Raw genomic sequence first — 15,408 nt, forward strand, 5'->3', positions numbered from 1 at the left:
TATGCTGACAAACACCACCTTGTTAATTCAAATGCCATGTGCTCTATAAACATTTCTCTGACATTAGAGAGTTAAATGAATTGTTACTCTGAAAAAGAGAGAGATGTATATTCAATGTACTGGACTGAATCCTGAAATTCTGCTTTATTCTTCATTCAGTCCTAACCCTGGCCAAATTCTATTAAACTTATATGGAATTTGGCTTAGCAATGAACTCAGGATTTAGCCATTCTCTGAAATACAACATATTTTTGAAAGATGGCTTTCAATTCATCCCAGATGTCACTGATGATCACATTCAAAACCTTCCAGTTTCTTAGAGTAATGGATAAAGAATTTGCTTATAGCTCATTATCAAGCACCCAATCATGACATCCATGAACAGTCTTAGTAGTACCTTACTTGACTAGTCCTGTCCACACGAGGAATCCCTTTGACATCAGTGGAGTAGGGTGAATAGTAAGATGCTACCTGCTTTGATTAAAAATGGAATAACTGAGCCCATGGTATTCTGGATTTTGTATGTCAGGCATAGATTTAGTAAAGGAACTACTACCCCTCCAATAATACTGCCTTGTATTGTATGATGCATTGTGGTCACAAAGCAGCACAGCCCCATCATAAAATAAAGGCTGCACCTGCCCTGGGACAGCTGATAAAAAAACCCATCATGTGCACATACAAATCTAAGGTCTTGTCTTGATGCTAAGTATTAGTTGTACAGATCTAACAAAATGCCTGTGATACTTCATTGACTCCTATACACTAATCTTGCCCCTGGATCTAAGTTCAGTTTGAAGTACAACTAGACATAAAAATACAGTGCTTGTTGTTATTAAAAGAAACAGAAATCTTTATGGAGATTTTCAAAAGAGATTTTAGCCATACAGTGCTAAATAGATCAGGTATGCCACAAGAGTCATCAAAACACTTGAAGGCTTACGTGGTGTTATGTTTCTCCTATATGTGTGACCCTGAGTCCCTATAGTGAACTGTACTGGCACTTTGATCTTCCCATTTTGCAGCATTGACATTCTCCGTGTCTTGAATGAAAGGGGAGGCGGGTGAGAGCACATTGCACTGCATGGAGTGTTCTCCAGCTGCATCATCCAAACAGTAACTCAAGAGAGACAGATGGTTATGGATCATTGCTTGGCAAAGACACTACAATGACTTGATGAGATCTTTGCTAAGTTTCAGTTAAGAAATTAAGTAAGCTGAAACTGTAGATGTTAAATAGAAAAAAAAAAAAAAGAGATATCTTCTTGGATCATGGTATCTTTTGTCAGAAGACAGCTTCAGGGCTTATTAAAGATGGAGCTAGAAATCTCTTCCTTCAGTTTTCACGTTTCCAAGGCTCTTCTTCGACAATACTGAAGTCTGCAGATTTGCCATTGGTTGCCAGTGTTACCTGCAAGTAATTATCATCAACAACCAACTTAAAAGCCAAGGCACTTCAACAAGTCATGAGTTTTACATGGAAGATCACGATATTTACAGGAACTACATACACCATGACTTATTAGATACGTAAAATGTATTTATTCAGAATTCACAATACTCCCAAATAGTGAAACTCCTGTTCGTTTTATCACACTGACTAGAAAACATTAGTAGTAAGAAAGAAGTTCCACATTTCCTTAGCCTTTGTTGTAAGGTTTTGGTTTTGAATTTTTTTTGTTTGTTGGTTGCTGTTTTGTTTGTTTTTGTTTTGTTTTGTTTTTTCAATAAATGCTTCAGATTCCACACCTTTCTATCTCCTATAGTTTTCTCTAGATTAGTTCAAAAACAGATCACTTTTTCTTTTTTTTTTTTTTTTATGTAGAAATCCATATTTTTTTTCAGTGGAATTTGTTAGCAGAGCAGAATAGCTGATGCAGGGACATGAAAAATATGCAAGGCCAGAATAATCATAGAAACTCACCTATAATTACACCACCTTTAAAGAAATTAAGGAAAAGATATGCTGTAAAAGCATATGTAGTGTAAAAACAATGTAGTGAAAGATTTTAAATGTAGCCAGACCACACATTCATAGTAATGCTATGTTTGTCTCACCCAAAATACAGCAAAACATCACTCTTGCTGTGAAGACATCTGCTAATTTTTTTTAGGTTTTAAGTATGGTAGAAGACCTATAGTGATCTACCAACTCACAGTATACACTGGCTAATACGTTCCAGAAATAACTATAAATAAATCCATGCTTCAAGAAAGATAGCTCGAGCCAAATGGGTTTAAAAATTCTAATAAGCTAAAATGTCAATTTAATTTTACAAAAGTAAAGATCTAGATCTTTATAACTATGAAAGAACCTTTCATTTAATTCCAAATGGATGGCTCACTCTTTCCTAACTTACCTTGTAAGTTAACATCCTCAGCTTCAAATGAAAACTTAAAGACAGAGCTGAAATTCCCCATGCTGGATAAACTGGATGCATGGAAGCATTGGGACACGGAAACATGACAAAATGCACTGATTTTTGAAACAAAGTCAAGCTTTTTCTTAGACAATTGAAAGGGGGAAGCATGCAAATACAGGAATGAACAGCTTATTCAGAAATGAAAATCACATAGAGTCATGTGAAGTATGGTAATAAAAAAATACAAAAATATCATGCAATAACAACCACTCTACCCCCGTATAAACTACTTATTAATAATATACATTGACCATGCAAAATTATAAACTACGAGAGTTATACATGGAATATATTACAGAAAGTAAATAGAAAGGGCATGCTAGTAGATTAGCTTTCCCAAATTCCAACCAGAGTTGCAGTAAGCTTTTCAACCCACCAGTGCAGTTGAGAGAATGAAGAGATGTCTCTTCAGATTTAACAGCTGGCTGTTTTGAAGCACCAAATCCTACACTCTGTTGCCTTTGCTACTTTAACACTTGGGAGCTGTGACCTCTCCAACATGATCCAAAAGCTTTGCAAATGTCAGCATATATTCTATTCATAGCTTATAAAGTAGACCATAACATCTCAGCCTTTTGGCAGCTTGCAGACAGACACACGGACAAGACTAATGATCTCCCGAAAGTCAGTTTTGTGCCCAATCCAGTAAACCCTGGCTCTTTTCATGTGTTTTAAAGTGCAAAACGATACCACACTCAGAGCAAATCTAAAACAATGAAAAAGGACAAATACCTTCAGCTAATAAATCACTGGTCCCAAATTTTAATTAAAGGGTGTGCTTAGGATGACCTACCACACCATTAATTCAAGTTTTTGAGGTAAGCTATTACCTCAACTGATGGAAATGAAATAAGAAACTGAAGGAGGAAAGAAAGTTCAGCAAGTATTGCACCAACAGGCTACTGCTTTCTAGCTTACTTTTATCTCTGTGCAAATCTGAGTGGAAGGAGATAATATTATCAGTATTCAGTTCCACGAACCTGATTCAGATAGAATAGCTCAATTTGTATTAAACTCACTGAAGTCAGCATAGTCTATTTCACCGAAAAACAGTTTTCCAAAAGTTCCCAAAGACATTAACCAAAAAATGTGTGTATGCATGCTTATTTTAATGAAAAAATCTTTAATCAAATGAGATCTTTCTTTTCAGTGAGTTTCTTTTCTCCTTCAAATTTTTCTCTTCTGTGCCCTCTTCTTTTTTGAGAAAGACATTATTTTTTAAAATTTTTGTAAGCATGTATTCTCTTTCCATTTTGAAATTCTTTTTCTTTGTTTTATTTTTCCCACAGAAAAAGAGTGGGTGATGAGGAAGGGAGAGAGATACCAGATCAAAATGTTTGTTTTAATTTTAAAAACTAATTTTATTAAAAACTCAGAAGATTCAAGGAAAAAATAACGGTAAGATGAAATCGTTTTATTTCCTGAATTCAGTATTAAATTTCCCCATGAAAATTCAGGTTTGGCCTGATATTATCTCAAAGTAAGCATTAGGAAAAAACATTCTGAAAAACATTTCCATCCATGTTGGAGAGAGGTCAAAGTGATAGAACAGGAATTACATTTCTAATACATATGGTGATATTCTAATGGACTTAGTGTAGGCATTTATAGTTAGATACTGGCTCAGTTGTGGCAATTGGAAGACGTTAAGAGAATCTGTCTGAATAAACGGCTGAGGTAGGTTCACTGGCAAATTCACCATGTTGAAGACAGTGTACAGGACCAGATCAAGATATTAATAAATAATAGAAAAAAACCCCAAGCCTATGAAATCAGAATTTCTGCTTTGTTCTGCTCTCTTTCTCCCCCTTTTCAAAAGCTCTCTTGATTTTAAACTGCCCTGTCCGAATGGTGGGTGCTTTGTAAATTTTAAACCACTAACCTCCCCAACTGTTTTCTCATTCAACTGGTGGGGTTTCTCAAGCTCACTTTCCTCTGATCAAGATGTTATTATTACTACTAATAATCCATGTTAGTTACAGAAAGGATTAGAGAGAGAATACAACATTTGTGACTTAATGATTCAGGAATGATGATGAAAGCAAAGTGTAAGCATGCTGTATGAGTGCAGGAGCATTCTGATGCTAAAGTGCATTCAACATGTCCATCTCTGAATAGCATATCATGAAGGCAGTCAGCAAATGAAAACACCTGTATCTGAATTGCAGATATCCTTCATTTGGGTTGGCAATTAAGTTCTCTGTTGCCATAGAAAATTAAGTAAATGTCCATAGAAGGTGATGCCATATTCTCTGTGTGTTGGCATATTCCATAATACGTTGCATCTTGCCTTTTGATATGTAAACAATGTACATGATTTTTTCCCCTCAAATGACAGCTTTTAAGAAGAGTGCAAAAACCATCTTTTAAACTGCTCAAATTCACTCAAAATGTCGAGTTCATGGACCTTGTTGTCACATTGTTATTTGCAGAACAATTTGAAAAATACATGCAGGTTAAAAAAATAAGATAAAGCATGCAGTGCTATATACATGTCTCAATATCCATAAATGTGAAAGGTACCTTGCACTCATCTACTATGACTGAGTTGTGAGCTGCAAAAACACATTGGTTTGAGTTGTTTTCCCTATGATTTTTCATGTCGTCATAGATTGACTGAGTCTTGGTCATTTCAATGTCTTCGTGACCTTTATGGTGGGAATCAATGTTGTCAAGTTCTGCCTTGGAAAGGTGGTAGACAATGCCAGCACCAAAAGAATCTCCCACTACATTGACTGACGTTCTCATCCGGTCCCTACAAAAGAAGCAAAAGGCAGAGACTGAATGGCATGAGAGGAAGAAAAAGTAGGGCATGGTAGCCCTGTTCATGTTACAGTCGTTGCATTTATTCCAGGAATTTTAAGGCATCTTTAGAAGAGAAAGATGGGAGTTTTTGAAGCCTGTTTTCTCAGGGGACTTGTTCAGATGGAGGATGTGCAAACTCCCATGTCCCAGCTGCTCATACTCATGGATTTTGGCAAAGAACTTGCACTAGAGACACAGCCAAACTGCAGAGTTGTGCTTGACGAATTTCTCCAGCTTCTGGAGCTGAAGTTTTCGATGTCAGGCTGCCAGGCTCACATCACTGCCTTTGGTTTAATCAGAACTTATCAGACCACTGAACTTAATGTAGACAAGGGGAAAGGATTTTGGATCCTGAACACTTCGTCACTGTGTTCTCATTTCTGGGACAGATTAACAAATGGCCTCTCCCTTTATTCTCAGTGAGCAAACTACAGATTAAAAAATGCCTGAAATACCTCCATGAAGCTCAGGCCATCAAAGCTCCTCTCCTGGCACCATCTTTGCAGATGGTCATCTGGTGTGTGGTAGTGTGGCACCATGCCCACTCACACTACCATATGCCAGAGCTTGGCATATGAGACGACCAAATATAGGTCATGGCCTACAAAATGATGAGCCTGTGACAAGTAACAAGTGCCCTTTGTTGCAGGAGGATGCCAACAGAGGCTCCCATGCTTCATTACAAAGAGATGTATTTGTTGGCACTTCCTATACAGGATGCCATTAGACAGACGCACCATCTTTCTCCTGTCTTCTTTTTAGAGTGTGGTTCAATCTCTTTGCAGTGAACTCATGGTTGTGTATTTTCCCTGATCTCACAATTCTGTCCCAAACCTGCCCAAATTCTGCAAAAAATGAAGATCCTACAGAGCACTGCAGTACTATGGGCTCCTGTTATCTTTCCTACTGACCATGTATTGCACATATTGAAATCATTTACAATCTAATTTGCCTCTTCATATCTGAACTAAGCAAGACTCCTAAAAAACTTCTGACTGAGGTTTCAATTTTGAACTACTGCAACTACTAAAACTACTCCAACAACTATGTCTAGATTTTTCAGACAGGTCAGGGAAGTGATTACACTGATTAATTCTCACAGGTATATCTATAAAGACTCATTTACACAAACGGGCAGATTAAACAGTATGGATATTTGCCAAGTGTCAGAAAACCCAGAATTTCGGACCTCATTTCCCAAGACAGTGACTAATTAGTAAACACTCTTTCTAATATTTTTGGTACTAGATTTGTGTGACATCTCATTTTCCTGTAGAACACCAAAGGAAAAGAACAAAATATATAAACCCCAAACTGAAAAACATTAGTTACACATGCCTATTTATGGCCATACAAAATTTTGAGCCCTTTTTAACACTCTTCCTCTAAGTATCTGTAAACCAGCTTTTTCCAGCTGTGGAACTGCATTTCCTTTTAAGTTTCTCCTTTCCCTCTCTACATTATCATGCTTATATGTTTGAAGTTCATGGTGTAATTTCTTAGTTGAAACAGCTCCTTTATATGTTTTTGTCATCAAAAGAATACCCAGAAGGAAAAAACTCCTCCAATAACTCTCCCAAAAACCAAACAAACCAACAACACATAGGAGGAAATCATCCTTCTAGTTTGGCTTCACACAGATGAAATGTGTGAACCACTTCTGTTCCATGCCTGTGAAGGATGCTTTAAACCTGGTCAGAGTGGCAGAAGAGGAGAAGATGAATTTTTGAGTGTAATTTTGAGTTAAGACAATCAAGTATACTGAACCTAGCAATACAGTTCCACAAAAAGAAAACTTGCTTAATATTTGGTTTTGTACGCGTGTCATTAAATGTTGAAAGGACTCACAGATGCCACATGATGGAGGGATAGTACAGGATGTCAAAAAACAAGGTGAACAGAATATATAACTGAAGCATGATACAAATTCCAAAAGGGTCATTTGAGGAGATGCTCCAGCCCCTACGCATGTACTACTAGCCAAGTGGTTCAGTGCTATATACTTTGTGAAGGAAAGCACACAAGTAAGTTCCTTACAGAACAGAAAGGACAAAGTCCCAGCTGTCAGGAATCAATAGCAAAGTGTCATTGACCTCTTCTGGGGCCAAAGAACACCCTAAGAAGAACAAAGAAGATTGTATGTACTCTTCTGTTAAAAAACCCCAACCAGCTAATTCCAGTTATGCCGGAACACTGCAAACAAAATCAATATAAGAAAGTTGTAGTCTAGTAAATGACTTGCCCCAACATAGCTACATCTGCATTGTCCATAGTAGCTTCTAAGAGAAAGAATGGGACTCAAAGTCAAAGTTCTCTCTCAAAAGCCAACCCAATATCTGGTAAGAATGGGTTTTGGAATAATCTTTAAATCTCGGTAAGATTTAATACCCAATTTCCTTAAACTGGCATAAATCAGAAGAACTGGAAGCTTAACAATGTAGATGAAAGGGATAAAAATGAGAACTGAATCAAGCCACCTTGTTATTAATGTCATAGTGCCTATACAGCATGCTAGTATGCAAAATGTTACTCCTGTTCCCGAAAAGCTTGAAATCCCAGTATATTAACCTTATTAGATTCTAGTAAGGAGATAAAATCTCAGCTAATTCAAAGACCAGATGGCATGTTTAACTTGCCTTACCTCTCATTATAGGAAAGAGCTCCTGTTTTCTATATTTTAATTCAATTCATACAAGGCCCTGTCTATAACATCCGGATGTCAACTGTTTCTGAATATTCTGAATTTAGATCTAAGCTAAGGAACAGAGTCAGAAGTCAAGCAGTCTATTTCTGAGATACTGAATGAAGGTTTAAACAGTGGATCAGCCATTCAAGCCCATTTTCTCTAATTCCTCTCTTCACTGCAAAATCCCACTTTATTTGAGTTTGTGCTATGATATTTTCTGAGCTTGTCAGTCTTACAGCTGGAAAGTAGCCAACTTCTGGCTAGAGCAAAAGAAGCTGATTTTATTCCAGCTTTTGGCATGTCTTTACAATCCTATTAAATGTCACTGCTGTGTGGTGCTTAGTTTTAAACTGAGAAACGATGAGAATTGTGAAATCTTGGGAAACTTGCCTGGTGAAAGAGCTCACACTGTGCATGTATGCATGGGAAGGGGAAAGGTTGAGCAACTTAACCCCCAGATATTGGAGTGACTTGAGAGAAATCGATACGAAAACTTTTTGGCTCAAATTTGAAGGACAGAGTGCCAAGTTTAAGGACAATCAACAGTCAGCTTTGTGCTACACCATGGCCAAATCATGCAAAACTAGTTTTGGTACAACCACAGTTTCAGGTGATGGTAGTACTGTAAAATCACTTGATCTTCTGACATTTTCTTTGATCAGGAATATTGAAAAAACTCATAGAATAGGACTTTTTTTAACGCTTTCATTATCTGGAACTGAAACGTTATAGAAGATTTCTACGTGGCTGTTTGCATTTGCACACTGGTTCCAGAAAAGTGGCTGAAATTGACTCTTAAATATTTTATTAAGTAAGTTTCTCTTCTACATTCTGTTAGAAACACTGCTGCAATGTTATTTGATGATCTACAGAAATGAAAGAAGACAATGTTTGTAAGCATAGAAAATATCTTTTTATACCCTTTCACTTCAGATTGCTTTAGGTCTGGTTTATGTGCTCAAAAGCTTGCTCAAAAGTTGGCTTGCCTTTTCTTAATATAGCGAAGTCAATAACATCGTTTTCTATATCTCATTAGATTATCGTGGCTACCACACAATCACTAGAAGATGGAAAATAAAACTATTAGCTGTTGAACATATGGTAAGTGGCACAACACATTCACCAACAAACTCTGTCTTGACTTCGGAGTGCTAGTGGCATGACACAGAACTTGTGGTCTCCTTTTTCAGATCTTTTCCCTTTTCCCTACACCTTTCAATTCTAAATCACACTGCAATTGCACTGACAATCATTAGGTCAGAAGGACCTAACCATTTGTGCTGAAAGATTCTTCCTATACTTAAGATATATCACTGCTGCAGCTCCACAGACTTGTCCTGGGCTACATCACCAGCACTGTGATCAGCAGCATGAAGGAGAGGATTCTCCCCCTCTACTCCAGTTTGGTGGGACCCACACTGCAGTCCTGCATCCAGCTGTGGAGCAACAACACAAGAGGGATGTGGAGCTGTTGGAGCAAGTGCAGAGGAGGCCACGAAGATGCCCTGAGGGCTGGAGCAGCTCTGCTCTGGAAACAGGCTGAAAGAGCTGGGCTTGTTCAGCCTGGAGAAGAGAAGGCTCCAGGGAGACCTTAGAGCAGCTTCCAGTGACTAAAGGGGTTGACAAGAAATCTGGAGAGGGACTTTGACAAGGGCCTGTAGTGACAGGACAAGGGGGAATGGCTTTAACCTGACAGAGGGGAGGCTGAGATGAGATATCCAGAGGAAGCTCTTCCCTGTGAGGGTGGTGAGGCCCTGGCACAGGTTGCCCAGAGGAGCTGTAGCTGCCCCACCCCTGGCAGTGTTCAGGGCAAGGTTGGATGGGGCTTGGAGCAACCTGGTCTAGTGGAAGGTGTCCCTGCCCGTGGCAGCGAGTTGGAAGCAGATGAGCTTCAAGGTCCCTTCCAACCAGACCATTCTATAATTCTATGATTTCCTAAGCAAGGTTAGATGAGTCAGTGGTAACAATGCTGCTGAAGCTGAGCCTGAAATGCAATACCTACTAGTGGATCAGAACTGCTGGTAAACTTACATCTCTGAGGTTTGCTAGTGTGGGCAGAGCTTCTCAGTCTGCAGAAATATTTTTAAATGACATTTCCCTAAAAAAACCAAACAAGCCACATGCTCCTTTTGCACATCCTCCTACCAGCTGCAGAAACCTACCTATTTATCCTTAACTTTGAGAGCCAGCAAAACACGTATTATAAGTGAGTGTGCACCTCCTACTCCCAGCTGCAGATTACCATGCCACTTTCCCATTTTCAACTATGACCTCATAAATATAATCACAGAATATCACATTTTTCCCTATGCCAGCTGTACTCTGACTGCTGAACCCTGCCTCATTTCACTATTCTGAGTCATGATATCTTGATATTCAGTTATATATAAAATATGTAAGTCATCTTTTCCCTCTGCCTTCCCAAGCAGTAAACTCCTCTTTCATTTTTCTGTAAAGCAGAAATTGGAGCTGTGTTCTATTCTTAAATCTTTGTGACAAATAGGTAATAACAGAGTACAGAAGTAGCTCCAAAAAACAAGTCAGAGAACTGATCAGGATCTTAAGTTCTTGTTACGCCAAAGAGATGACAGAAAATTTTCTATTTTACCTTCACATTTTCAACTCTGCTATTCCTTCTTGCATAATTTTAGTAGTGTATCTTGGACTGGAAGCTACCACAGGTTGGCAGCTGAGGCTACTGGTGCAGGAGGAGATGCACAAATTGTACAGAGTGGTACTTACATCTCCCCTTCCAGGCACCACAGCTGCCACAACAGAAACATCTGTCTTTACTGCATAGAAGAGTATTAGGGCAAGATGGCTGTTGACTAGAATATACTGTGCTGCAGCAGTACAGCACAATCTAAAAGCCTCTAGAGGCTGATACAACTTAGAGGACTACTATGTCCCTGTCAGCTCTGCACAGGTGACAGAAAGATATCCAGGTTGCCAAATGACAACATGCGAAATTTTGTGGTTCAGCATATGCTCTACATTTACCGTTTCTGTATTGAACTGTGGAAGAACAAAAGCCTTGGGAAACTCCCAGAGGACCTGCAATGACACTGAAGGACTTTAATCTCACATCTTTGAATATGAAAATCAGTCTTTCCAGTTTGAGGGATGTGCCATTAAAATCAAACTAGGAAACAACCTCTCTCTTTCAGTTTTCTTTCTTATTTGTCTTTGGTTTATATCCTGCTCGAGAACAGTTTCTTTTTAAAAGTATTTAACCTATTATGTAAAAAATAAAAAATAAAATTCCCACTGAAATATCTGATTCTACAAATTCCCAAATCACCCTGTAACCTCCTGACAACATCCTGATGGAACCTGCATTTTCAGCATTCATCCTTTTTTTTTATACCAGAACTACAAGAAACAGAAATATGAAAGCAAAGATTGGAAAACTGCTCTTGCGCTATGTCTGTGATGGAGAGGCATCGTTAGGAAGAAGAAAATAGGTAAGCGTGAGCCCAAGGGTCTTACAAGAAGATCCTTGTCTCATAGAAACTGACTTCAGGAGCTCTGAAACAATTTGCGTCAGCTGAGAAGCTGCTTTCCATGTCATCAAATAGGCTATTTTCTTCTTTGCTTTACCTGTAGAGAAGAATCTTACTGTTTTTTAAGAATAGCAGATGAAAAGTGCTATGGATAATCATTACTTCACTACTTTTCCTGCCCTGAGCAGCAGAGTCATCATAACTTACAAAAGCCAGTCAACAGCAACAAGCAAACTGATGTCCTGTGTAGGGAGACCCACTGCAGTAAGGATCAGCAGCATAGTGACAAGTCCCGCGCTGGGAATACTGGCAGCTCCAACACTTGCAAGGGTGGCAGTCAAACTGCAAAAACAAAAATCCAATGTGGGTAGCAGGAAGAGGAACATACACTTTCATTGCATGCTTATGTGATCATTAGGAAGCTCTTATTTTTAATGAATTCCCCAAAAAACTAACAACTATGTGAGAGACCATGGTAATGTCAGGCCACGGTTTTCATGCTTCTGTTTCTCAGAAAATATTTATTTGGGAAGGCCAGATCTATGGGGCTTATTCTGAGACTTGTAAGAGAGTTGTCTGAGGTTGAGTTCTGTAAGTTGGTTATGATATTCAAATCTTTTGCCTGACAGATGGCTGGGGCTGACCCGGACAACCCTGGTTGTGGTGTGTTTCTCAGGTGTGTGGGTTAGAGTACACCCTGGCCTACTGAACACCTGGGTAGGTCCAGCAGATATGCGGGCAGGATGGTTTGCTCTGCAATCAGGCTTTGCAGCCGGTGCCAGCCCCTCAGGCACTCCCAGCTTGAACTGGTAAGGGTTTGCTTCCACCTTCCCACAGCAGCACTTAAAGGCCTGCAGGGGGATGAAGCTAGCGCTGTTAAGGTCTAACCATTCTGGTTTAGCTACCATTCCCAGTATCATCCTCTCCCAGATGAGAGGAAATCAGAGGATCTACATGACAAATATGAAGTACCTAGGGCTAGCTTAAAGCCTAGTTAAGTCTTTGTGAGCCTGTGTCTGGGTGATGTGAATATCCTCAGTATCACAGACTGGATATGACAGAAAAAAACCTAACAACCTTTCATTCGTTTGTATTGCCACCTCAAGAGACAGTTCTTGTGATATTGTTGTAGCAAAAACGGCATACAGCATGAAGAGGAGAAGCAATTGTTTCCTTACGGTTAGCCCAAAGTTGCACCTGCTTAGTAAATATCAGTCACAAAGTTGGCTACACCAGCCTTGAAAAGGCTGATCAGGAAGAGCTAACAGGTCAGTCCCTCAGAGGAGGGTGATGAGGCCCTGCACAGGTTGTCCAGAGAAGCTGTGGCTGCCCCATCCCTGGCAGTGTTCAAGGCCAGGTTGGATGGGGCTTGGAGCAACCTGGTCTAGTGGAAGGTGTCCCTGCCCATGGCAGGGGGCTGGAACTGGATGAAGTTTAAGGTCCCTTCCAACCCAAACCATTCCAGGATTCTATGAAGAGAAGTAACTTGGGCTCAAGCCTACCAAATTTCCTGGACAACAGTTGATTCCTGACTTGAATTTCTATGGTCTTAATTTGGCTTAATACATGGCAACTCTGAAATGACTGTTTTCTGTCTTAGCAACAAATACATAACACGCAGGCCTTGCATCTGCCTTCATTAGAAGCAGTTCTGAACCTTTTGCAAACCTTGGCTTTACTATCTCAGGGGTTGGGGTAAGAAGTAAAAAAAAGGAAAATGTGGAACTAATATAGCTGTGCAAGAAGCATGGAATTAGACATACCTTTGCAGGAGTTTCTTTAGTGTTAAAAGTGTTTAATAAAAGAAAGGTGGGTGGGTGAAAACTACAGGAAGAAGGCAAACTTGGCAGCTTTTACTTGTGGTTTCCCTTGTAACTATTCAAAATGTTAGGCCTGGTGTCTTCATCAAGTTTTCCACAGTAAATTAACTTTAGCTGTAGCAGTCATTACTTTGCCACTGTTTTTTACTAGTCATTCTACCTAATAGGTCTTAAAATTCCATTACAGTAAACAGTCTTCAATCATTTATCCATTTTCAAAGGTTATGTTCCTTTGTCCTTCCAGATATTCAGCTGACTTAGATATGATAATTTGATATGAAAAAACTAGAGCTAGTACTTGCTGGGTTAGAGATAAAAAGCCTGGGAGTATCCAGACCACACTGCAGAAAATCTCATCCTCAGACTGGGCTATTCTCACCCAGTTTGCTGTTCACCAAAGTCACAGTAAAAGTACAGTCAAACATAAATATATGGGTACATTTTTAGGTGTACTTTTTCCTTTGAATGTATATATAAAGATATAGTCTAGAATGTTAATGCCCCAAGTATCACTTGTAGCATTCCTCTACACTAAAAAAGGCACTGCATTGGACAGAGAATTAAGTATTTCCCATTGTACTGTCAACTGCAAGACTCTGTAAAACACCACCAGCATGCACTAAGGTTGCAGATGATAGAAAAAGTGTGTCACCAGAGAGCCAGGACCTATGCATATGACATTCCTTTGCATGTATTATTAGAAATCCATGGATTTCAAAGTGAATACCACAGCTAGTGAGAAGACATCCAACCTAAAGCTTCACATTTTACAGTCTGTAGAGACAAAGTTTACGAGTATTTTGAACTGACCTTACAGTAACTATCTGGCCTCCATCCAGCTCAATTCCATTCATCTGTGCTATGAAGATTGCAGCCACAGCTTCATAAAGGGCAGTTCCATCCATATTAATAGTTGCTCCAACCGGAAGAACAAACCTTGTTACACGCTTATCAATGCCTAGATTTTCTTCAAGGCACCGGAATGTGACAGGTAATGTTCCAGCACTGAAGGACAGAAAGCAAAAGAGTAGAGAAGGCATAATTACAGTATAATACACATACATAAGGGAGGAAAGTCAGATATCCTGCTATCATTGTCTACACTTTCTAATTCCACTTTCTGCTGTGATTCAAGTGGTTTTTAGCCAGTTTTTAAAATAAGCCTTCATTTAGCCGGAGGTGGGCCAACATATGAACATGACCTGAAGTAGGGATGAGAGCTTGAGAGAGTGTAGATGAACTTTTCATACTCATTTATGGATTATTCCTTGTATTTTGTTCAAAAGGACAAGTTCCAGCTGTTTTCTGATGGACAGAACTATAAGCATAGGGACAAATCCTAAATTTCTTTGAATGTGAATTTTCTCCGACTGGAGAAAACAGTGTTGCATTAAGGAATGAAAAAGCTAGGCAAAAAGATACAACCCATCAAGCTCCCAGACACTGGAGGACAGGAAGGATATAAAACACAGCTGGAGGACAGGAAAACATGTGAAAGACGGCTGGAAGAAGGGAACAGCTCCTTGTACAGATCCACAGTGCCTTGTTGGATTTAAAATGAAAGACGGAAGATTAAGGTTCAACATAAGGAAGAAGTTCTTCACTATGAGAGTGGTGAGCTACTGGCACAGGTTGCCCAGAGAAGCTGTGGCTGCCCCATCCCTGACAGTGTTCAAGGCCAGGCTGGATGGGCCTTGGAGCAACCTGGTCTAGTGGAAGGTGTCCCTGCCTGTGACAGCGGGTTGGAACTGTATAAGCTTTAAGGTCCCTTCCAACCCAAACCAGGCTATCATTCAATGAACAGTTCAGGCTATTAAATACACTTCCCTCAAAAATTCACTTTCATCAAAAATTACAGCTGAAAACAAACATATTCTTTTTTCCTGTAGATTCAAATATCTCCTACTTTCTTCACTGTCAGGTCTGCCTGCCTCAGACAAAGGACTTGCTGCAACAAGCATGAAACTCAACACAGGAACATGTTTTGGTTTCTTACTTTTTTGTATTCTCTCTCCACTTGGTGGAGCAAATCTATTGTGGTTGATCTGCTGCAGTTGGCAGAATTTCTCAAAGGTCTTCACTACTGTATCCCACTCATTCTGGTGTCATTGCCCCTATAAAAATACCAATTTGCTCATAGAAGAGTAAAGGACTAGACTCACCATATTTTC

General features: G+C 39.3%; 1 protein-coding gene across 3 annotated transcripts in view; it reads right to left on the reverse strand.

Moving 5' to 3' along the window:
- Positions 1 to 742: 742 nt before the first annotated feature.
- SLC1A2 (solute carrier family 1 member 2) overlaps positions 743 to 15,408 on the reverse strand; it is an 80,870-nt gene continuing 66,204 nt past the window's right edge. For all 3 annotated transcript variants that reach the window (XM_065683161.1, XM_065683163.1, XM_065683164.1), the window contains 4 exons: positions 14,048 to 14,242; positions 11,625 to 11,759; positions 4,947 to 5,178; positions 743 to 1,411 (listed from right to left, as the gene is read on the reverse strand). In XM_065683161.1, coding sequence (XP_065539233.1) covers positions 1,337 to 1,411; positions 4,947 to 5,178; positions 11,625 to 11,759; positions 14,048 to 14,242 — 637 coding nt within the window. In that variant the 3' untranslated portion in view covers positions 743 to 1,336. The remainder of the gene's footprint in view (positions 1,412 to 4,946; positions 5,179 to 11,624; positions 11,760 to 14,047; positions 14,243 to 15,408) is intronic.

This window comes from Lathamus discolor, chromosome 6 (genome assembly GCF_037157495.1).
Source record: "Lathamus discolor isolate bLatDis1 chromosome 6, bLatDis1.hap1, whole genome shotgun sequence".
Classification (NCBI taxonomy): Eukaryota; Metazoa; Chordata; class Aves; order Psittaciformes; family Psittacidae; genus Lathamus; species Lathamus discolor.